Below are 24,067 nucleotides of genomic sequence, written 5' to 3'. Positions count from 1 at the left end.
TTAGTGTCCTTTCTACAGTTTCTAGATACGTTCTTTCCATGCCTGTGCATAAAATGGACAACAGAAAAGGCAGTTCCTTAGCCCTCAGGTGCCCTACTGCTACCCAGACCATCCTCCAAACACTGTGTGTGTGCGGGGAAAAGGAAGACCTGTGGGGATGCCACCACCATGCTCCCTCTGGTTGCTACTGCATGCTAGTGGCCGAGGGCACCATGTTGTTCAGCCGAAAACGTTTAAGATTGTAATTCAAGCCTTAGAAAAACTGGAAGTCTGGCTTTAAAATTGAAGTTGACAAATTTTATATATATATATATATAAAAAATACATATATGCACACATATATGTATTTAAAATCTGTCTTTGAACCACTGAGAGGAATTCAATATAGATCTTTCTTAAATAGCAATTTTAATTAGTCGTTACCCAGTGGCTGTGATGTGAAGAGCTGGAACCTTAAAACATTTCAAGCATGACAGGGCTTGCAAAAACACTGTGAGCTGGCAGCACGGAAGCGGCGTCAGTCTTGCACCTTGGCTGGCTGCGCGTCTCTCCCTGATCCTCAGCCAGTGTGACGCTCCCGCGCTCTCCCCGACGTCGCCGCGTGGAGCAAAGCCACCTTCTCTCCACGCCTCTCGGTACGACGCGGTTGCCGCTGTCACCCGCCACCGGCACGGCAGAGTCGAGGAGGGGTGGCTGGCCTCATCTGGGAGTAGCGCCCATCGCCCCGCTCCTCACCGTGGACCTTTGGCACCCGGTGGGCAGGGTTCCCCCTCGGCCCGCGAAACGCTGCTCGGGTCTGAGAGCGTTTCGTTCAGGTCTCCATTTTCCCGCTCTGCAGCGAGCGCCGTCGGACAATGTTGGCAGCTTGCCCAGGAGAGGGTCTCCACTGTAGGGCTTTGGTAGTCCTATGGAATATTTTCACAGAGAGGGAGGGGGGGAAAAGCAGTAAAAATCATACACCCCCTCCGCCGGTGCAGCTGTGCTGACAGAGAAGTGCTTTTGTTGGCTTTGTTAATGTCATTGGGGGAAGCGGTGCCGTTAGACTGGCAGAGGAATTCCCTCTCTGGCGTATGTTACATCCACACCGAGGAGCGATGCCAGCATATCTAGCAGCAGAGCTCTCCCAGTGTAAACAAACCCTGAGTGATTGGACTCCTGAAGCCCCAGCTTGCGCTGCATCAAAACAGCGACGCTGCCCGGGAAACGCTGCAGGGTTTGCGTGAGAAGGGGCGCAAAATCCCTACTCACCAGCCACCCTTCGCAGGGGAACCTCCTTAGGTAGGTTCTCCTCAAGCACTGCCCGAACGCTGGAGCAGCACTTCATCGGGCTTTTCCCACTCGCTGAGTCCAGGGAAATACACCTCTTCCAGCGGGCACCTGATGCTGGCACCCCTGGAGCTCCGCAGCGTGAGGCTGATGGTACTGCCTGGGCTTGGTGGCAGTTGCACGCTAGCTGATTTTCTCTTTTTCTTTAAAATAGCAAGAAAAATAAGCAAAGCCACGGGAACTACGAATATTAGTATTAGTTCTCAGCATTTAGGAAACACTGGAAAGAAGATGACTCCTGCAGCTGCAGCTAGACCCTCTTAGGTGCGTATATAAAATTCCTCAGGCACGCTCCCGTGCATATGTTCCAGTAGGACTCCTGCCTGGCCCAGTTCACAAGGTGGGCCTGCAAGGGGATCGTAATTGCAGTTGCAAAGGCAGCCGTCAGTCTTGTATTTGCTACGTTTTACGTGCTTGGCATTCTCAGTTTCTTAATGCTGTCTTAATGTAGTTTTTTGTGTGAAATATAAAAATATAATGGAAACTTGAGAAAATGAAAATACCATCTGGAATGTCCCAGCACTCTTAACTTGCTGTGTTTGTATCTTAGGGCTTGGTCGAATACCCACCTCCTGGGAGTCAGTTTATAGACTTTGATGGGAATTTGATCAGGGTCCAAGGGAAGTGACAAAAGTACAGTACTTCCACTGCAAAGAACGTACTGTTTTCCTGAACATTGTTTAATACAGGTGCAAATCTGAAAAGATGAGCTCAAACAGTTGTATCAGTTTTACAGTATCATTTTCGCAGGGCAGATTAAAGAAAAAAAATGGCTCTAGTTGTTGTGTAAGACTCAGAGAACCAGTTTATCAAGGCTGCCACAGACCGGACTGGCATTTTAACCAAACTGTAAATTTCCTTTGCAAACTTAGCTGAACTTAGTTTTTGAGGGCTATTTCCAATAAGGGACTGAAGCAGCTAAAGCAGAACATCAGTGTGTTTGAACGTAGGTCACTGTTAATGAAGGCTGGTCAAGCAGACGAGCATTTCTGAACACGTGCAGGGGAAGAACGTGAAGAGCTGGAGGAGTCTTCAGTCAACCAAAGTGTTCCTGGTTCCAGGTGCCGTAGCAGGGTGGAAGCTGAGGGAGCATGGAGCTGTGGCGGATGAGTCAGTATGGCCCATTGGACAGTAAAGGAAAGGTGGTGGAATAAGGTTGTGTAGTAGAATAGTAGGGCTAAATGTGGGATTGGGAGTTGCTGGTTTGGAAGGTGGTGTTGTATGGTCTGAGGTGGGACAGATGGAAGGATGGAGTAGAGGGACTGGTGTGGTGATGTAGGATGTGCAGCACGGGAGTGTCAGATGTGGGGTCAGCTGTGCTGATGGCTGTGGAGCGAGGCAGTGGGATTTAAGAGCTGCTGCTGCAGCTGTCACTAATTGTGGTGTCCAAGGTCAAGAGGTTTGGGAACCTCCATGCTAAATTATTTCATAAAAAGTGAGCACTTGTCACTTCTCTGAGAGGATGCACTGTTGGGTTCTTCCAAAGGACACTCAAAGGACTCTTGTAAGTCCAGGAGATGACTGGAGTTTGGGATGCTAAGCAGATGAAGGCTCACTGTGGTAAAGTCCTGGATGGTGTCAAGAACATAGGTGCACTCTTGCTTTTGCCTTCTGCTGTATCTTAGCTCTTGGTTAACTTCAAGGCCGGGTATCCTTCTCAGCATACAAGAATTTTAGGGTGTATTTTAAGGCACCTGCCTTCCCCTTTGTGCTGCGTGCAGAGCCTAGGTGAATTCTTGTGTGAACGCTGGAAATTTAAAATCTTAATGCATGGCTTGCAGGAGCTTCAGTCTTTTACTGGATCTAGCTCTCACTATCTATGCTGACTGCCTGCTGCTGCATTTTCAGAGCACGGGTTTTCTCATGCCAAAATACAGGTGTCTGGCACACAGTAACTGCTGCATGGCTTTTTATTGAAAAGTTTGTGGGCAGCAGGTTTTATAGGTTGTGAAAAGTCAGTACTAAAGAGCTACAGTACTGCAGAAACAGTATCGTCGTAAGATCTGGTGCTCCATCAAGACACCTAATTTTAAAACAAAACTGCGCCTTGCTGAGAATCCAGATCTGTGTTTTTAGTTTAATTATAGCATCCTGCTAATTTCATCTAATGCCACCAGCAAGATGTGCAATCCATGAAGTGGTTGGGCTCAACTGCAGAGTGCTCCTCACCCTGCTGGGTGCAATTGGTGAGGGCGGGTGCTCTGGGATGGAGGACGGAGCAGGAAACCCGAACGCCCCAAGGGATGGGCCCTGCTGGACGCGGGTGCAGGAGCAGGCAGGAGGTAACACAGCTGGGAGGGGTGGGGAGGGAAAGAACCTGCAGGAGTTGCTGGACGGTGAATCACCTGCAGCTTCACAGCCCAGGTTAGTGTGAGAATGGCCTGGCTTCCTCCTCATGATTTTTTTTTTAATCTCATTTTTATCCCTGAACACAAACCCTGGTGACAAACCCCAGTCTGCAGCGCTTGTGCAGGAGGTGTTTGCCTCTGTGCCACCGTGCTCCAGCAGAAGATCAGTTGCCCTCGATGTTGTGCCTTAGCCACTCAAAGGGACTGGACGCAAAACACATCTGCTGTGGGACCAAATGTGATCAATAGGACCCCTTCATTAGCTTTGCTGCATTGTTCATTTATAGTATGTTTACTGATTAGATTGTGGTAATGCTCTGTGTGTACAAGGTGTTCTGAAACCTGGAGAGAAACCTGTTTCCTGCTGCGAGGTGGGTGCGGTGTGAAAGGCTGCAGGCAGGATGAACAGGGTGTGGGAAAAATGGTCCGGCATGTTGTGACAGAGGACAGTACCCTCGTCCACCCTGTCCCTACAACACCTCCCTTTGGGATTGCATTCTTCTGCGATGCAGGGTTGCCTGTTCATGGGATTTTCCCCTAGTATCCCTACTTGAGGGCCGTGTCTTTGAACTTCAGACTCGGGCAGCCGTACTCCTGAACAAGGACATTTTTAAGTGCCTGCTGGACATGCCTACTAGTTTGCAGGTACCTGTTATGTTCTCTATTAGTTTCTGCTTTCTAGTAACTGAGATCGTCTTCTCACATAGTAAACCATGTTGTACATCTTATATGTCGTGCTAGATAAATGATTGATTTTTTTTAATTTATATGTAGTAACCCTGCTGTCATTCAGTCTCTTCCTCTTGCCCTCCTGGTAGATTCCAGTTTATATTTAAAGACCTCATAAACCTCTTTTCCCTTGACCCATTTTGTCAACTTGTTCAGCAGATAAATGCAAGTAACAGCTGGTTTTCCATATATATAGCTGAAGATGTCTCCTACTTTTTATTAATTTCTTGTGTTTACTCATTGCAATCAGCAGACTGGTGGGTTTTTTTTTTTCTTTTAAACTCATTATTTTACACATTCCTTGCTTATTTTCTTCATATACTTTCCCTGTCCTAATGAACTAATAGTAGCCTTTTTCATTTGTTCTAAGACCACCCCTGTCATACCTTTTCTTGATGCTGCCTGTCTCCGCGTTGCCCTTTTTTATGCATTTGTTGTTGTTGATTGAAATCAGAAATTTAAACTGATCAAACGGGATGTAACATTTAGCTAGGTGCCATCTATTTCTATCGCACATTGTTCTCCATCTTTTCTGGATGGTGGAAAATGCACTCTGCTCCTTGGTAACTGCAGTGCATCACATAAGTGTCCTCATTGAACTAGCCGTGATTTCGAGAACGGCTCCCCAAGGATTAAATCTTAATCAGAACCTGTCCCTGAACCACCCTGAAGAAGTGGTTTAAACTGTTGCTGCTCTGTATTACCTTCCATTTGTCTCTTTGGATTCCACCGTGGAGCCCCAGTCCCTAATTAAGAATCTGTCAGGTCCCTCTGGAATCCTTGTCTTTTCTAATTACTATTAACCTTTTTTATTTGTATTACTAGAGCACATAGAGGTTCCAGTTGGACACTGAGGCCTCTTTGTACTAGGAGTCCTATAGACTTACAGGAAGAAGACAGTCCCTATTAATGAACTAACGGTGTTGGTCTACGAAAGCAAGAGGATGAAGCAAATACTGGAGAAGAAAATATGTAACCACTTTATTTCATTGGCTTTATGTACATGCAATCTACTTTTTATTAAGCTAAATAATTTTGAGTATAACCCTACTTTAATTTTATTTTCTTTATCCTTTCTCTCTGAATGTATTTGCCTTCTTTCAGGCAGACTAGGACTTACCTGCCTGTGGTCTGCTTGCATTATGTTCTGTGACATTTTGAATAGTCTGTGAGGCTATAAATGTGATCCATGAGAGAGAGGTCATGCTCCTGAGCTTCCTGTAACTGTATGTAAAGGATGTCATATACCGTAAGTGTGATTTTAACACGGGCTTGGCCCACATAATTGCACTTTGAGGTTCTGTCAGGGGGGTGAGCTTGTTACTCAGGTCCCTCACTGTGTTTCTCAGCCATCTGTAGGAGAAGGTTGCCAGAATCACATTAAGATTTCTCAGGTAAATAACTTAACGGGTTTGCTTCTTTTTATGGGATCATTAACACTTTAAATTTCTAGCAGGATACAAATGCTAAGATATTTTTAAATTCTTTACCCATATGCTTCTGTCTCCCGTTGGATAAAAATGCCACTGTAGCCAGAGAGCTGAGAAAACGTAGCCTGCTTCTCACATTGCCTCTGAGGTCTTTTCCCTTGTTTTGTGAGAGGAGAAATGGCATTTCTAAAGATTTACTGTAACTTATTTTCTTCTTTTGAGGGAAGATGATTTTTAACTGGAAACATGCATTAGAGTGCTGGTAGGGCTGAGGTCTCACAGACGTATATTTGGCATGTGTTTTAAACTTCCAGACCTGACAGAAGACAATTTGCAGGGTTTGAGTTTTCTTTGCTTTTTGTTTCTTTAATCTTTAATTGGAAGTTTTTGCCTTCCTCTAATCAGGTGTCCCTCCTTATCCCTTCCCCCCCCCCCCCATTTCCAGTAATTGTGCAGTCTTTTATGAATTCTGTGCAGTCTCTTATGAGATAGTAGTACATATATCCAGGTTTCTTACAATTACTGAGTTCTGTGCTTAATGTGTTGGGTACTTTGGGAATAAAGAGTGTTAATGTGTATTATGTTATGAGACAAGACATTTGTTTCTTGTAAGAGAAATCTAGATTTACTGTGATTTCTTGTTTGGTTATTCTTGTTTGGAGAGTAGAAGTAATTTTAAGGTTTCTCAGAGTGAAAAGAGGCCTTGATGAATGAAGTAGAAGCAACCAAGAAAATGATGGGTGCAAAAAAAGAGAGGAGGAAGTATGACCTATAAAGGGAGATAAAACCCAGTTATTATGCAAATAGTTTAAGAAAAAAAAAGTTATAAATTGCAAGTATATTATAATCGTGTAAATATTAGGAATATGGAGGAGGGAGCATACTAGACGCATCAACACGGAAATACTAATAGGATTCTCAGGAACATTCTAACAAGGGATGTTGGCATGACTGGCTAAGCTTGAGATTTCTTACTAAAATTAAGAAATAAATTAATAGAGTAATCAAAAAGTAAAACAAGCGAGAAGGATGAATCTCACGATGTTTCCAGGAGGGTTCTCTCACTCCTTGCGTCCTTTCCAAACTTACTGATTTGGGCTGTTGTACTCTCATAGCACTTTTTTGGCATTCCCTTTACATTTTTGTGTAGTGAAAGGGTTATTCTTAACCCACAGTGGTTTATCATAGTACCAAACAATTTGAGGAGTTTGGGGGGGGGAGAGTGTGTTTGCTTGAGGAAAGGGAAATTCTTCAACTCATATCGCTATCAAATTCCTTGTATTCTGAAATAGTGGCTTTCATGTAAAATTAATCTGAATTTTGTGTTTAGAAAATGATAGTGACTTGTGTTTTAAATTTCTTCGTACCAGGTTCACCCTGTCATGCTGTTGCATTTGTTAATTTTTGTGGTATCAGAGGGTCAGAGGTATCTTTGATACCATGTAAATGTAGGGTAAGGCACTACCTTGGTTTCAGCTTGATGCAATGTTTGGAGTCAACCTTATGTTGAAGTTCCCAGTGCTATGGAGGTGGGTTATGCTTGTGAGTTTGTGTAGCCTTGACATATGTGTGCATTTAATGAAACTTTCTTCTGGGTGTAATGCATAATCAAAGGACGTGACGCCGCGCATTGCCACCTTAGCTTCCAGTGACTTGCAGTGTGCTTCTGTGCTAGGCTTTCCGCTTCCAGGAAGGTGTCCAGGGCTGCAGGTCTGCTTACCTCTCAGTTTGGGCAATGCTTTGTTTGCTAAACTACTTCATAGAAATCAATGAATTTATTGTAAAATGGTGCTTACGTGCACACAGAATTTGAGTTAAGCCGTGGTAAGTTAAGCTACGGCCCTGAAGCCCACAGGGCTGGCTGCGTTTCCGTGGAAGGTCTACACCTCACTTTCAAGGTAGAGGTTGAACTGAAGGCAGCATGAATGTGGCTGCAGAGAGCACATGGCTGCGCTGCCAAAAGCTCTTTTCTCTTCAGTCCAGTCAAGGTTGTCCTCTTTGTGAAGTTGCTCTTCTTCTGGGGTAGGAAGAGACTGCAGCTGTTTAATAAACTATAGATAAAAAAAGCTCATTAGCATCGGACCCTGGAATTGGTAGATTATTAACTCTGGGTGCTGATATTTTTCCACTGAGGTCTTTGGGGCATTTCTGATGCATTTCCTAGTTGGAAAACCGATACTTAAGGGTGAACCGAAGTCAAAACAACGGGGGCACTGGCAGCCCCACAAACGACACGGGCCACCCGCGACGTGGGCGTTTTACCCTGTGCACGATCATTTCTTGCTGCGGCCCAGGGCGGGACGCCATCCCGAGGAGAGGCCGTCCCCCGGCTGCCCCTCAGCCCAGGGCCCGAGGGCCCGCCTCGCCTCGCCCTGCAGCCCAAACCCTTAATGGCACTGGTGTGCGCGTATCATCATTTAAAAAAATGAAAAAACACTTAAGCGGCGAGGCCTGGGGGCGCTCCCAGCAGCGCTCCCGCCTTCCCTGCGGCTGCAGCCGGGGCGGGCCGCGCCGCGCCGCGCCTCCCTCGCCTCCCCTCCCTTTCCGTCCCCTCCCCTCGCCGCCCTCCCCGCGGAGGGGCAGAGCCGCCCGGGGCCGCGCCTGGCCGGGGCACCCCTGCCCGCGCTCCTGCCCGCCGCCCCCTGCCCTCGCACGCCATTTCCTGTGCTCCGTGTTTACTTCCCGGTTCAACCCCTTCACAGGGAGCGATCGGCGCCGCCGCCGCCTGCGGAGGGAGCGGGAGGTGAGAGGAGCGGCAGGGCGGGGGACGGGAGCCGCCGTGCCGTGCCGTGCCGTGCCGTGCCGTGCCGTGCCGTGCCGTGCCGTGCCGGTCCCCGGGCTGAGCCGTCCGCCTCTTCTCTTGCAGGTGTACCCGGAGCCGCGGACGGAGGGCGAGTGCCTGAGCAACATCCGCGAGTTCCTGCGGGGCTGCGGTGCCTCCCTCCGCCTGGAGGTGAGTCGGGGCGGGGGCGGGCAGCGCCCAGCGGGGTCGGGAGGGGGGTGCCCGGGCTGGGGGTGCCCGGCTGGATCCCCGGGGGTGGTGGTGGGGGTTTCTCTGCCTCCCTCTGCCCGCCCGGCGCCGCGGGAGGCGGCGCTGCCCTCCCTTTGTGCCCGGGGACGCGGGGGCGGCCGGTGGCGGGCGGTTGACAAGATGGTGGCGGCCGCCCCTCCCCTGGCTGCGGGCCCGGGGGGCGGCGGGGGAAGCCGGCCCTGCCCGTCTGGGGCTGCCTCCGCGGCCTCTCCGCTGCCCGATGGGTCTCGGTGACGGCTGCGCCCCGGCCGGGCCTCCATCGCCGCGGGATGGCTTGGCTTGCTGGCGGCGTGAGTGCAGAATGTGCCGTACCGCATGGCAGGGGCATGTAAGGGCCTCGCTTTTCCTCACCGAGCGCTGAGGGAGGGTGCGCCCGGTCTCTCTGTCAGTGTAAAGCGGGGAGGTGCTGCCGGGGCTCCGTGTGGCGGGGGGTGGGTGGGTTTGTCCGCCTCCATTGCGGGTAAAACCTTTGCTTTTCTCTTCAAGGGGATTCATGGTAATAAACGTATGCTTTGTATCCCATTTATTTGTGAAACTGTTTTTGAAGCGCCGGAACTGGCTTACAGAAATTAAGTTGATAACAGCAAAACGAAATACTAATTAAGGAAAACGATTGGTTCTGTTTCTTCTGTTTAAATTTACGTTACATAAAAGCCCAGCAAACTGCCATCTTCTCCAAACATGCGTTCACAGGGTTGCAGATTAGGTAGTCATATATTACCGGTATATTTAGCTGTAGCAAGTACATGCTGCTGTCAAGTTTACTTGATGTGTGCGCGTGGGAAGGAACCGATGCGATTAAAAACAGGTTCCAGCTTCTCTGCGTTGGAAAGTGAGGGGTATTGTAATTTCAGTTCTCGGAGGCGTTTTTTGGGTGGAAAGAATGGTTTCTAGTGCTTCTGAACTTAAATTAGTGAAGTGTTGCCTTAATTAGTTCTCAGGTTCTTACAGTACTTCTGGTCCTGCCTGTAATTTTGCCAGGCAGTAATAGAATATCATTAAAAAAGACTCTGATTGCTTTCCTGAGGCTTCTAAACAGTGAAGTATCATTAGTGAAATTAATGGTACTTACAGGACTTGCATTTAATCTTCGGTTCCGTCATGGGGAAAGATGGAAATTAAGACAGCTTTTAGCGCTGTTCCTTGTGAAATAAGACCTTACATTCTTACCTGCCTTTCTCCACCTCCCCTCCCAATAAACAGAGAATCTTCTAGGATTTGTTGGGAGGCAAAACCAAATGAAGTTCTAAAATATTCAGAAACCAGCTTCTGGGGTGAACTTTGCATTATCTCAAACATTCTGTTTTGCCTTAAAGCAGCTGGCTCTTCATTTGTCTTTTCTAGGGCCACATTAAGTTTTCATGTTTTGAATATTCACGTGTGAGAGCTGATCTAAAATTCAAGTAGTAGACATGCATAAGCTAAAGAGAATTGGGGAGAGAAGCACTTCAAATCTCAATTCAGAAATAAATTGAGTATTGCAAATGTTAAAGCAAAAGAGGGGAAAAAGTACTGTTAATATTCCCTCTCCCCTTTACTCATTTCCTACCTCAGGTCTCTCACTAAGCTTGAAGGTTTTGCAATTGTGACAGGCTGGGAATAGTCACAGCATTGCAGTTTGGTCTCTCTTTTGTAGTTGCAGGAAGCTTTTGTCAGCTCTTTTCCTCAGAGTGACAAGAAAGTGAAGAAAAATGATTAAAAGAAAAGATAATTTTGGTCTTACTCTCAGAGCCTGAATATTTCTGGGCATAGTCAAATTGTTAATCTGGCCTCAGGGGCTTCTCAGCAAGATTGCCGGAAACTCCTTTCTTACGTGGAGGTAACTGGCTGCAGTAGCTTCCAGCTCAGCATGTTGGAACAGGAATTACTCCCAAGCTACCAGATGAGTTGAGAGGCTGGCAGGAAGGGGCACAAATGCTTGGGCTTATAGAGCTTCTTGTGCGTGTATTTACGGCTTGTACATTGGCTGTTCCCTGTTGTTTTCTCATTAATTTTTCCAACCCCCTAGCTGTGGCCAAAGATGAGAGGAATGGCAACCCGGATTCAACCAGTGAGTAGCTGGCAGGGGCCCCTCGGCCGTCCGCTAATCCCAGGCTGTTTCTCCTGTCTCCTTTAGCAAGGTGTGAGTCAGCCCTCGTGGATCTTTGCCTTCCTCACTGTGGGAACTGGGGAGATGCCATAGCTCCTCTGTGCAGCGTCTATGTAATGCTTCCTTAGTTGCGATCAGGTTTAGAGATTGCGTTGAGCGAAGAGTGTGAAGAGCGTCTCTGGAAGTGGTGAAGGGGATATTTTCAGAGAGGGCAGATTAGCTAATAAGGAGTTAATGGTGAGTATAAATATCTGGCAAAGTGGTGGATGTGTATGTGATACCTTAAATAGTAGAAACATTTGGATAATACAGGTGTCAGAGGAAACTCTAGAATGGTGTGGGGAGATGTGACCTTCTGTGTTCTGTGCACTAATGTAGTGCTTTTCCTAACAAGTATTCCACAGTGTGGAGTTTTGCATGCCTCTACAAGGGGTGCACTTGAGCCTGAAACTGAATCTGAGTTATATGTAGTTGGATCAGGTGATTTCTCTGTGTGTAATTTTGTGAGTGTGGTAAAAACACGGTACTGGTTTGGTTAGCCTAGGTTCAGGATTGCACAAGCACTTTTTGCTCCCAGATCTGAACTCATCTTAGAAGTAGTAGAACTGTACTTTTACGAAACTGTGTCAGAGCTCCTTGCCTTGCTGGAGCTCTGTGCGGTTCCAGCTTTGGAGACTTTGTTATGGCATATTTGAGAACTTGATAAACTGCTGTGGTTAATGGAAAGTTGCACAGCAGTAGATGGCTTCTTTGGGATGCTTTCCTCTGTGGTGTCCTTTTATTAGAGGACATGATGACTGTTGTCTTCCTACCCTAAAAATAAGGGGCGGAGGTGAGAAACTTTGTTGGTTTGGAAATGTTCTGGTGTCTGAAAGTTGTTGTTCTTATCTTCTTCCTCTTACTTCACAGTAAGTTTGGGCTGTTAGAAAGATGATAGGATATTCAGAAAGGATATTTCAAATTCTAATCAGAAGGATTGCAATTCCTCAAAAGAAACCAGTGGCTCCCTTCCCACACTTCCCAGTATTTTTTGACGTTTAAGTGTTCTAGACCAAAAAGAGTACTTAATCTGGAGCTTGCAGCAATCCTTTGTAAGATGAAATCTGGGTTGGAAAAGCAGAGTATGTTTCAAGAAATAACTAGAAGAATGTTCTGCAAGTATTGTTTTTTAAATTTTTTTTTTTAACAGAGGTTTTATGTATGCAGATAAAAAGAGCTGGGGCCTGTTAATGAAAAAATGTTCCTAAGACCTCAACCAGGGACTGAATTTGCAACTCCATATTGTTTTTCCCTTCTGGAAACTGTTAGTGTTTACTTAGAATAATTGTAGTGTCGAGGAGTTTATTCTATTTTTGAAGCTTCACTGCCTATGATGAATGTCCATGTAGATAGAGGGGACTGTAGAATAGCTGCGTACATTGTCAGTTCGCAACTTACTGTATGCTTTTTCCTTAGGCAGAGGTTATTTGCTATGTACAGCTCTTGCTATTTTTGCTTTAAAGGCTGTTTTCCCCCACAGTTTTGTCTTTGAGTGGGAAGACATTTAACTGTACTCCCTTCTGAGAAGAATGACCTGCTTTTCAAAACAGGGTCCTAGGCAGTTGTTGTACATAATGGACTCTGTTCTAGAAAAATATGGGTGGATATGTGTAGTTGATATGGAACTCATTGCAGGTATACAGTATCTTCCACAGAAGTCTGGCAAAAGAGACAAAAATGAAAAGGTTATGGTCACAGAGCATTTGTTCCTATCTGAGCCCTAATAAGTTTTGCCGTAATGATTATCTTGTACCTGTGTCATGTTATTCCAGTTTTGTTCTCTTTCAAAGGAGTTTCAGCTTCCTGAATATAATGTAGTCTTTCCTCATTCTTTGACCAGAGCTGCTTGACAGCTTGCAGGGCCCAAAAGAGGCCCTGGAGAAATCACTGTATAGTTCAACAGCAGAGACGTTTGTTTGGGGAGCGGTTAAATGTAGAATAATAAGCAAAAATAGGTTAATAGAAAATCATGTTAGTGTCTGTTGTTTAAAGGGCAGAACACCTGATATATCCTGTGAACAATACCAAGCTCTACGTGATCAAATTCCATGAGTAGTGTCTTGCAGCATTTTTCTGTTGGCTTTCATCATATAAAAGATTAATACCTGCTTGTCTGCAAGTATCTAACAGGTTTCTCAAGCTCAAAAATGTTTTGTATTTCTGACTTTTATACTGATGGGAAAGATGGCAACTGGTTAATGTAAAAAGATAGACAAGCCATGAATCTGAGAACTTTTTCCGTACTTGTGAAGAGACCTGCTTGCCTCTGGGATTCAGGATGGTCATTTTATTACAGAGGCAGCAATGCCAAAACCAGGATTTTATTTCTATGGTAAACTAACCAAAGAAGCAATAAAGCAAACCTGGCAGTCTCATGTTTATTATTAAATCTCTTGTATAAGAAGGATTTGCCCTTAAGGTTCAGAACACTGCATGCAAATTTGGGATATTAAATCTCAAGAGCTATGAATTATATCAAGATACACAAATGTCTATAATACAGCTCTAGCCTTGGGCGGAAAGTTTGTAAGGGGTGCCAATGTCATTCTGTTAGACCAGCTAATCTTTTGGGAGCGAGCTTGCATGTCTGTCTTCTTCCCTCACACCCACCCCAACCATAGCAGATCATCTACTAGGTGATGCTCCTTTTCTCCGAGCCTTGCATACTTCTTTAGATCATTATGGCTACAGTCCTACTACCATTGCGGCCTTGGAAAGGTATTCTGCAAGTTGGCTTTCAAAGACCTATTTGTATAAGGAAGGTGTAGAGCTAAGCTGCTAGCATGGGTGGACTTGGCTCACATCTGTTAGTGAATTAGGAATAACTAGGATTCTAGTACTGAAGAGCTTTAGGCCAATCTCATGGTGATGATACAGAAATTCAATCACCCACCTACTCCTTTCAGCCTTGTTAAGACTATTGTCTCTTTTTGTCAAGAAAGATGTTTTCTTCAGATTTGATCTTGGTTTTCTTCCAACAGAATGTCTTTCTAACCCAGAAGGTGTGCTGCCAAATGCCGTGGCTGAACACCTTCATGATTCTTTGTTATAAACATTTTCCAGAATGTTGATGTTTTGAAGTTACCATTCTTTGCTTGCAGACCACACATTGGAAAGTTTTATTTGGAGGCTGAGATCTTGCCAGATTTTTCAAAAGGGAAAAATTGTACAAAAAAGTTACATCTTTCATTAAAGATATGTCTACTGTATATTCTTCCCCCCTGCCCCCAATTTCTAATTTTTTGCAAAACTACTCTGAACAGATCTATACTAAATAGTATTTACAGCAAAGTGCAGTGTCTCGCAAGAGCCTTGTACATACTGACCTCCAAGACACGACTGCTGCCCTCTCCCCCCCGATTTCTGTCCTTTTTCTCATGTGTTAATATGACAATTCTGAAAATTGGTATTTCGTGCAATTCATCCTCAGGTCTTTTCTTTTTGGTCTGTTTTGCCCATCACATATAATAGAGAAGTACAGCCTGACATGCACGATTGGAAGGCCATGTTAGCACATCTTGGAATAGCAGGAAGATGCTACTACTTGACTATTTACATTACTTTTATAGAATGGCTTCCTTTTATGATGTGAAGGATTCTTGATACACAACGAAGTAGTTAGGACTGTGACCATGTTTCATGTGTTTACCAATTCTTTGTATTCCCCTTGAAGAGAAGGCTTTGAATACTACTTTAAGGGTGTCTTACAAATAGAATGGTGGAAAAATAGTGGTTTTGGTTTTTTTTAAAGGTCAAACCAGTTCCTCATCTCCTATACCATTCATGCATGCTGTCATGGTAGCTGAGGAGATGACACAGAGAGGCAGGAACGTATGGTGTTGGGCAGGGAGGAATGGTAGTATCGGAAGCTTTTACAGTTTTATCCAGTAAAACACAGTCTAAAACATGAATGTGCACAGTAGCATTTCAGATCCTCACGCTGTTCCCTGCTCACTTAAAACCTTCCTTCTCTTCCCATGAGAATTTATTTCTTGTGGTTCTGCCAAGCTTGTTGCATCACCAGTAGTGTGGTATTGTGCTATCGCTTCTTGACTAAAGTGTCTCCAGTGGCTTTCATTAAATAGGAAGAATGCATCTCATTATTGGGGTACGTGTTCAGAAGCACCCGATACTGAAAAATTTTAAGACGACTTTTAAAGAAAAAAAGCTAGCGAATAACAAAAGTAGATTACAAGTGTGCCTTTGTAAGGAGTACTGTAACAAACATGGTTGGGGAATGTGCTAGTATTTTTTTGGCTACTTAAGGGCTATATTCAGTATTTCCCAAGGGAAAAATAATTAAGAAATTTTGAATTAGACCATAAATATTTTCATTCCTGCCCATTCTTTTGTATGCCCACCATTGCATGCTGGCGTGATACTTTGAACACAAAAATATAAGTGAGTGTGCATGTACAGGGTCTGCCTGGCATGGTGAATCTGCCACAGGTGCAGATCTGTTTGTCTTCGCTGCGTGGACCATACATAAGGGTGAGTCTGGCATGTCAAAATACATCCAAAAGGTTTCAGTCATGTGTTGGAGGTCAGTATGTACAAGATGAGTTGCAGTGACACACTGCACTTTGCTGTAAATGTTATCTAGTATAGATCTGTTCAGAGTAGTTTTGCGAATGAGTTGCTGTGTGGTTTGGGAGAGGCCTCTGTGTAACTGCTTCATTTGTGGTGTTCATTTGGATCGTAAGAATAAAATGAACCTTCATCTAGCAATTAAAATGTATTGCACTATTAATCTAGAATGCACAGAAGACTTCAGCATTGTAATCTTATGCTCAAATATAGCAAATTGTTTTCATAAAAGGGTTTCAGTGCTTCTTTGATAGAAGAGGAGTTAATCATGTGAGGGAAAGCGTGGCAACTAGGAAAATTGGGAGAAAAAGGGGGGTAGAGAGGGCTGGAGGGGAGGAGGGCTTTGGGCAGAGCTTCGGAATCCCTGAGGGGAAAAAAGGGAGAAAATGCAGAGGCTGCTTGCTGACTTACACTGTTTTCCTGACTTGTCAGAGGAGTTCTTGCTCTCTAATTTCTTTAGCCCTCTCCTGCCCTCCAGCTCTTTGGTGTGAAGCACAGTGAGGAAGGGCTCATCTGCTGGCTTTCGGAAGGGTGAGAGCTGTGGGAGGAGGGACTGTTGATTAGCCCTGAGCAAGGAGCAAGCTGTGCAGGGGTGGTGGGGATGCCGGGTGTGAAGACAGCTCTTGGGAGGAGAGCAGGTGAGCTGCTCCATCTTTCCTCGCAAGAGAGCGGCAGCAGGTATGGTAGGTTGGGTGGTGAGAGGGGGGAGTGGAGATGTCATCGGGGCGGTGTTGCACCTGCTGTGAGGTGAGTGCTGAGCAGTGAAGTGTGTTTCAGAAGGCAGGTCTGTGTACACGTCGAGGCCTGCCTGCCTGCCTTTTTCCTTCACAGAGGATGGCTATGGTCTTGTTCATTGCTGTTGTGGTTTTTATGAATGACTTCTGAAGTCATGGATGCCCTCCTCACACACACACTTCTCTTGAATAGTTTTGAGGACTTGTAAGAATTTTTTAACTGGGAAATGTACTGAAAATAGAAATGCACATAAAGCTTGCACTCTACAACTACACTTGGTATACTGAACACAATTACCTTGTTATTGTCAGCTGAATTTCCCAAGCCTGTGTGTGACAGAGGGAGAACAAAAGATCTACCTCTATACAGAATGTGCTATAGGTGGTGGTATTCTGTGTGAAGAAAACTTGAGTACCTGCAGATCTAATGACATAGCATTGTATGGTTTTAACGTATGCTTTTGGACTAATAAGGTCCTCATAGCTGAAGTGCATCCTGCAGTATAGGAGATGGCAGTGCTCGGTCTCCGCAGCAACTTGGAAAACTTTCTGCTCTTGTGACAGCTGACTGTGTTGCATCTCTTTGGCAAGGGAGGAATTCTAGCAGAACGGTTGCTTTGGAGCTTGCCTGAGATGAGGACTATGCAGAAGAGAGTCCAACTCTTCAAAACAGGCTGCTGCTTTTGTTTACTGTGATACCAGCAGAATCTCCTTTTGATTTTACTTGGGACTTAAGAGTCAACATAAATCACTTCAGTTATGTGAAAATGATGCAATATCAAACCTAGGTCTTCTATGACTTGCTCTGATTTCTTAAATGCTTCCAGCTTTGCAACTGTTCTTGACTTCTGCTTGCATGTAAATGTCTTGGCATGTGTGGGAAAGGTAATATGCACTTTGCTGTGGAGAGAAGGTTTCATAGGCTTGATTTTGCAAGATTGTGTTGATGAGAGGAGAAAAGTGCCTCGCTCATTTCCTCTAACTGAAAGGAAAAGGCATATTAGAATATGGTGATTTTTCCTTTTCCTTAAGGGGAGTTAATCTTATCTTACTGTGTTCAGCTGAATATCCAGATAGCTCTAGCTCTCACATGTTTCAGCTTGAACCCTCTATTTCGCTGTAGTTAACTGTGTTCAGATGTTTCATCAGATGCTGGGCTGGTCCTGTCAGTATTACTGAAAGCTGGAGTCTGCCTATGTGGGAAGCACTGAGGTTTTTTGACACTGTTGGCTTCTTCCATGTCTTTACCTCTTTCAGGAAATACTGGAAAATTCTAGGTAACAGAGAAAATTGTAGCGCTGAAAACTTTGCAGTCTTGTTGCTGAAAATAAGCTGTATTGAGTCGTGGTTGCCTCAGTCCATCGCCTACCTGTCTGATGAAGCGAGCAGGATCTAGCTGACTGGGTAACTTGAGGGCAGGTGAGGAGGGAAACTCGGCTATGTGAGAAGATGATGTGATATTTCAGTAGGTGGCAGTCCTTCTCTGAGTCGGTCCAGGGCCTGGTGAGCCTGGTGTCAGAGGGGGGAAGGGAGAGAGGAAAAAAGAGGGAGCAAAGTCTTTCTGTCAGTGCCATCTTGTGGGCCAAGCGCAAATACACGAGCCTGAGCACTGGTGGCTTGGAAAGAAGAGGGGTATCCTTTCTGGTGCAGGGCGGTCTGCCTCCGTGGTGTCCCGAGGTGGCTCTGCCCCGCTGGCAGCCTTTGCTGGGGGAGTGGGGAGGGCCTGTCTGAGCAGCCCAGCAGCCGCCCTCTTCACTTGCCTGGATGGGTTAGCGTGGAGAGCTGCCGTGTCCCTGGGAGTAGCAGGCAGGCTGGCATTGCCCTGTCCTTTGGGGCCAGTGGGGAGGGAGTGAGTTGTTCTCGCAGTACCCTGTGCTTCCTGAAGGGCTGGGGCTAGCGGCTCATGTTTAGCAGGTGAAATTCTGATTAATCCTTCTTCCCCCTAAACTTTAGCTGAAGTCAAAAAAATTCTTCCAGTTTTTTGACTGTTGTGTATTTTGTGCAGTGTAGAGTGTGTTGCTCTATTTCATCATCCAGTTGGCAGGACTTCTTTGAATGAAGTAGAATATTTAGAAACTATTAAGTAGCAGTTGCTTTTGAGTCTGATTTAGAAACAAAACATTAAAAACTGAGCCAAGCCCCTGCTCCAATACAAATCCTCAATGCTACTTGCTTCACTAGCCCTATGAAAGGTAGTGTGTAGTAGTGCAACTGCCTTAGGTGGTGAAATGATGAAGGAAAAAATGGGGGGGGGGGGACCCAAGAACAAATATGTGCCATTACTAGCTGGTGTACTTCCTGTTTGTGAAGGACACCTTCACAGATCCTCTCCTGATAGTGCTGAGTGATTTTTAATATATTTACATTTTTAAATTTTTGTTCCCTTGCCTCTCACTGTCTTATTTTCTACCCCCTACCCCTGACTTGTTTTCCTTAAGGTGGAGGGCATTAGAGTGGTTATCAGGGAGAGGACTAGTGGTGATGACATGCTTAATAGTTTTTTCCAGATATATACTTGTTAAATATCTTGTGAAATTCCTGCCTGATCAAGTCTTCTCCCTGTGATGTCCATTCTTGCTTCACAAGAACCCCTAGGCTGTTTTGCATGGTGATTTTAGGGGATTATTAGCTGGAAGTGCCAGCAAAAAGCTGGCAAAGTAGCTCTTGTCCTCTTAGGCTGGTACTGCTGAAAAACAAACCTAGCTTTAATTAAATTATCCCTCCATTTTTTTCCCCTCTTCTTCCATCTCTTAACTGGTTTGATTCCTTCATGCAGATCACTCAGCAGATGAATGGAAGGGGGGTGTGAGGGGGCGTTTTTCTTTTAATGGCGTTTGCAGTATTGGAACAAATTAAATAGTCCTCAATTTTTAGGGTGACTTAAGTGTGCTGAGATTTTTCTAAATAGGACTCTGGTCTCTGTGCTGAAAAGACTAATGCTCCTTTTTTTTTTTCCCCTCCTTCTTTTTTTTTTTTTTCATCAAGCTCCCCTCTGAAAAATGTTAAGAACGGAGACTCTGTGTGTCCCAGGGCAGGGTTTGAGTGCTGGTTAAAATGCTTTCCCCTCATCCACCCACCTGGCAGTGACTGAGCATGGTGGAACAGAGCTTCAAGGGGTGTTGAGCAGCTTTGCTCAATTTATGTGTAACAAAGGGAGCCAATTTAACTGGTCACTGCTGCCAGAAGAGGAGGTCTGCTCCCACCTTTGCTCTCCCGTGCCCTCCCTGCCATGGTAATTTCATCTTGTGCTCGTTCTCATGTGTGCCAGCTGGCTGAGTAAATCTGCAAAAATTAAACCTCTTCCCTTCCTACGTTTCCCCCTCCTCCCCCCCCCCCCCCAAAAAAAAAAAAAAGAGACAAGAAGAAAAAGGGAAGGGAAGAAAAACCACTCCACCATCAACAGAAAGTTGTGCTTCCTCCAAGCCCAGCGCTGATGGGATGGTGAGCCAGGTTGCCTCAGTGCAGGGGCTGAGTGCCAGGGTTGGTGCAAGGGAGGAGTTAGGAACACCTGTTAGGAGCAGGACTGCGTATTTCAGCAGATATCTGGATGGAATTTGAAATCCTGCTCCAATTTTCAAACAGAAGAAATTATTTTTGAGAATTCTATTGATGGGCAATTGCTCAAGCATCTATCTCTGTAAGGGTTGGGCGGTGGTTTGGTTAGTCGGGGAGTGGGAGGGAGTCTTAGGCTGTGGCAGCACCCTGGTTTGGATTAGCGTGAGCTGCCATGGAAACACCCCTAGCCAGGCACCCACCAATTCAGTGTTTGACTTTCCTTACAACTCTGGCAGCAAGCATGTACTGCCCGAGTATTATTTTTACTTCATCTGGATGAGTTTACGCTGTGTTTCATGTTTTATTTCTAATGAAACATGAGCAGAAACGCAACTTACTTTATGTTTAGATGAAGTGCCAGACTCCCAGTTAACTGTTCGTTGCTTCCCTGCCAGTCTCTGGTGGGCTAGATCTTTTCTTCCAGTGTAATTGACTCCCTGAACTGGATCAGAGTGGATCAGTTGAGTGACTGTGGCACAAAGGACACAGTGGAGAAGGGAAGGGACCGGGACCTCCTCTTTTGGCAGCAGCAACCAAACCTAAAATAAATAGACCTTTACTTACTTTTTAGCTGGATCAGTCTATTCTTCAGATGTTTTGAGTTCATTCAGTCAGTACAAAGCAAAGAGACTGGGAGAGGGGGTGGAATTTATCACCCCCCCCCCCGTTCACTTAATTAATGAATAAAAATAAGGTTTAAGAAAAAGACAGTTCCTAATTCTAAAATCTGTTAGCAGAAAGTGCCTAGAAGAAGTTTGTTTTAAATCAGCGGGCACAAATACTTCTTCCTATTTGTTAAATTAACTGGTTTTCCATGCAAAACATGTTGAAACATTTTTTTTCTTGCATGTTCTGTATGTTTATTAGCTACATAGAGTGCCTTCAAAATGTACACTTTACCTGATTACCGTGTTTTGTCTAAAAGCAGCCTCAGTGCAGAAATCATGACATAGTTGATAATTTTCTGTCACTTGATCAAATTCTTTGTTCTTATGTATGTTAAAGCATTTAAGTGTGTGGAGATAGGGTAATCTCCCACTTATTCTTCCTAAAGATTGGTACCCAATGTTTAGGAAAGTGCTTCAACTACAAATATGGAACAGGATGTTAATCTATACTAATCTAATAATTATTTGAATAGGCCATTTAAATCCATCCACCCTGCAGGCTTTTGAGCAGCATAAAGTAAATTACAAGAAAATGCATTTTCACACTCTGCCTCGGGCTAGTTCTTCAGCCTGGTGTCACATGAACATTTTGCAAAAGATAACTTTCATGTATAAATACAGCTAAAGTATTTTCTGTACTTGGCAGTGAAACCGAAAGAGCAATTCTTCATTGTTAAGATACAAAGTTGTTGTAATTAGCTGACTTTGATATTGTAAACTCCTGATAGTTAAATTGACCGCATCTAGGTATTATTTATGGCCTAAGTTAATTAGTTGGCTTGGAGGGCTCTGCAGTTTCGAAGATGCCTGTCAGCTTGTTGATTTCTTTCCTGCCTGTACTTGTGTATTAAGATGGCTTATCTCTTAGTTTTTTGTTAATATTGCTTGCTAGAAGTATTTCATTTTCAAATGTCAGTATATCATTCAGAAATAAGTGAATGATTGTAATTTTATTTATAGCTGTTGTCAGCAAATGCAGAAGAAAATGTAGATGTGCCTTTAGAGCAGTCCGAAAATCTCGGATCTCAGGGAAGTACTCTGAGATAGAAATGAGAGAATATTGTAACTTAAAATGCTGCAGTTTGTTTTTCCTGGTTGACACACTCAAGAGCGTGTGATTTGGGCTTGTTTTGCACAGATGTAAATTAATCGGTTTTTCTATTAGTTTAGCTGCTAAGTAGGTAAGTGGGGTACTTATCTTTGTATTGTAAAAGCATTTCAGGACCAGAACAACCATAGACTAACTTTTGCACACCATGCTTTCTTCAAATCCATTTTTGTGTGGATGCTGCTAAGGCTTTGACTGAAGAAAAATTGTTATGCTGAAACCAAAAAGCTTTATTGGGCCCCCTCTGTATGTGTATTGTGGTAATAGGTAATTGTTCGGTTTTCTGTAGGAACCTTGCCTGTTTTCAGCTGGAAGGCTCTTCAGTGCCTCTTCCTTTGTTCATTGGATGGTCTCGGACTTTTCTCGGGTACGATTTAAGTCTTAGTTTGGAGGCAGAATTCTGCACGGACATTCTGTGGTGCTTTCCACAATAGTGCCAGATATTTACAAACTTTTTTTGGTGTGGTTTTAAGACTGTTTATGAAGGAGTGGTATTATCGCTATTTCACAGTGCTTGAGCTGCAGGCTAAAGTGTCCATAGTTTGACACAGCTCCCGTGGACCTCAGTTGCAGCTGTGAGTGCTAAACATGCCGCAGAGCGGACTGAAGCCAGGCTGTGGTCCTAGGGTGGCTTAAACCTATTGCAGCAGTGCAGCAGCAGCGACTCATGCTATTGCTTGCATATTCCTTGCCCTTCCCTCTCAGCACGGGTGCTTGGCAGACTCCGAGGTGAGGTGGTGCAGCGAGATGGGCTGGTAGAAGTAACCCTACTAACCTGCTCTCTTTCCCACTGAATGGGCTCACTGTGGAGGTCAGGAGGGAGCTGGGGCTGGCACGAAGTGGGGGGACAGTAGCAGTGCTGCCTCAAATTCATTTAAATTCTTGTTTAACTCAAAGCTTTGGTTTCTGAGCAGCTGAGGAGACAAGCAATGGATCAACTCAAATGAAATGAGATGACTTTTCTGTAGTGATGTAGCAATGTTGTGGCAGATAGAGGGAATTAATTTCTCGGCTGTAGCTGTCGGCTGGCTTCACCGTGACGCATGCAGTTTGCTGGCTTCTTACTGTGCCTTCTGATTTCTGCAGTAAATGACATGGGCATCTAAAGGGGTGGGTTTTGTGAGCTTCTGGCTCAGTGGCAATATTAGTTTAGCACTGCCCACTGCTGCACCAGCCTCCTTGCTTTGCAAACTCAATTCATTTTGGAGCTAAATTGCAAACCGGGACCCATTTTCTGAAGTTGCTTTTAATCCAGGTAAGTGAAATGATTTGCCTGAGTAACGTATAGAACGTGGTGGGTAGGAGGACATCCTATATAGGAGATATTTGGGGCTTGGGAAAATGCCTTTACAGGCAAATCCTTTTTTAAGGCTTCCTGATTGATCCTTTGACCAGCCTTGCCCTATGTACTGAATGGGGGGAGAGTTCTCGAGGGAAATTGTTGTACAGTGAATATGCGCATCATCTTCAAGTGATCCTAGATTTGAAAAAAAGCGGGGGGAAGCTCCCTGTGGCAGCGTGCTGACGTGTGGGAGCAGAACTGCTGTCTTTCCTGCTCAGCCTCTGCACCTGAACTGTCAGTGTATCTGCTAGTGGTGGTAGACTCATGTTTCTTCTTTGTGCCAAGCTGGGAAGAGATGGGCACGTTCTCAACTGCTGCATTTTCTAAGTATTTGTTGATAGCAGAGGGATGACATGACTTGGCTTCTACACCAAGCTCTTGACAACTGTTTCTGTTTCTCCTCTCCCATTCTCCATTTCTTGTTGGCTTTGTTTTTCCGCTTGGGTTTTGAGTCCTGATCTTCCTTTCTGCATGTTCTCACAAGTGATTTGCCTCGCTGTTTCCTCTCTCCTGTCATTCCTAGCCTAGCATCAGCTGTCTAGCCCTGATTTCTGAGGTCTCGGAGGCAACTGAGTCAGTGCCATCTCTGCTCAAAGAGAAAGGTGTTTTTCTGTCTGTTCCTGCTACTTACTGTAGATCAGCTCTGGTGCTGGTCAGGCCTCTGATGCGGCAGAGAACTACCCCAGCAAAAAAATGGATTGCCTTAGTCTTTAGCCGATTCAGTTTGTTACAGTGAAGGGGGTGATGGGCTCAAAAACCGGTGGTAAAGGGAGGGTGCAACTTTGTAGCTGAGAGCGTGGTTAAGGAGGAGTGGGATTTCCAAAGGCTGCAGTTCTCCGTAACACTGTCTTTCCCTTGCCTTGCTTTCAGCTCTTGTCTCTTGAACTGCAGCTATAGTTAGTTATGGAGGCTTTCTTTTATCGTCAACAACAGCAGCCTCTCCAGAGGATGACCTATGGTGGATGGGATGCATGTTCCTCTGGGGATGCAAAAGGAGACAGACGTCTGAAAAACAGTTTCCTAAAATTAGGTGAAACTTAGCCTTGGTGATGTCATTCTTCCACCCCCAGCTCCTCAGTTC

The 24,067-nt window shown here is 45.0% G+C and overlaps 1 protein-coding gene across 2 annotated transcripts in view; it reads left to right on the top strand.

Annotated features, from left to right (window-relative positions):
* Positions 1-24,067, top strand: part of ARHGEF7 (Rho guanine nucleotide exchange factor 7) — a 126,773-nt gene that overhangs the window by 6,421 nt on the left and 96,285 nt on the right. For both annotated transcript variants that reach the window (XM_075137121.1, XM_075137113.1), the window contains exon 2: positions 8,700-8,786. In XM_075137121.1, the coding sequence (XP_074993222.1) occupies positions 8,700-8,786 (87 nt within the window). The remainder of the gene's footprint in view (positions 1-8,699; positions 8,787-24,067) is intronic.

The sequence above is a fragment of the Calonectris borealis genome, chromosome 1 (assembly GCF_964195595.1).
Source record: "Calonectris borealis chromosome 1, bCalBor7.hap1.2, whole genome shotgun sequence".
NCBI lineage: Eukaryota > Metazoa > Chordata > Aves > Procellariiformes > Procellariidae > Calonectris > Calonectris borealis.
The sequence above is the reverse complement of the archived record's forward strand: the minus strand, read 5'-3'. Positions and strand labels throughout refer to the sequence as shown.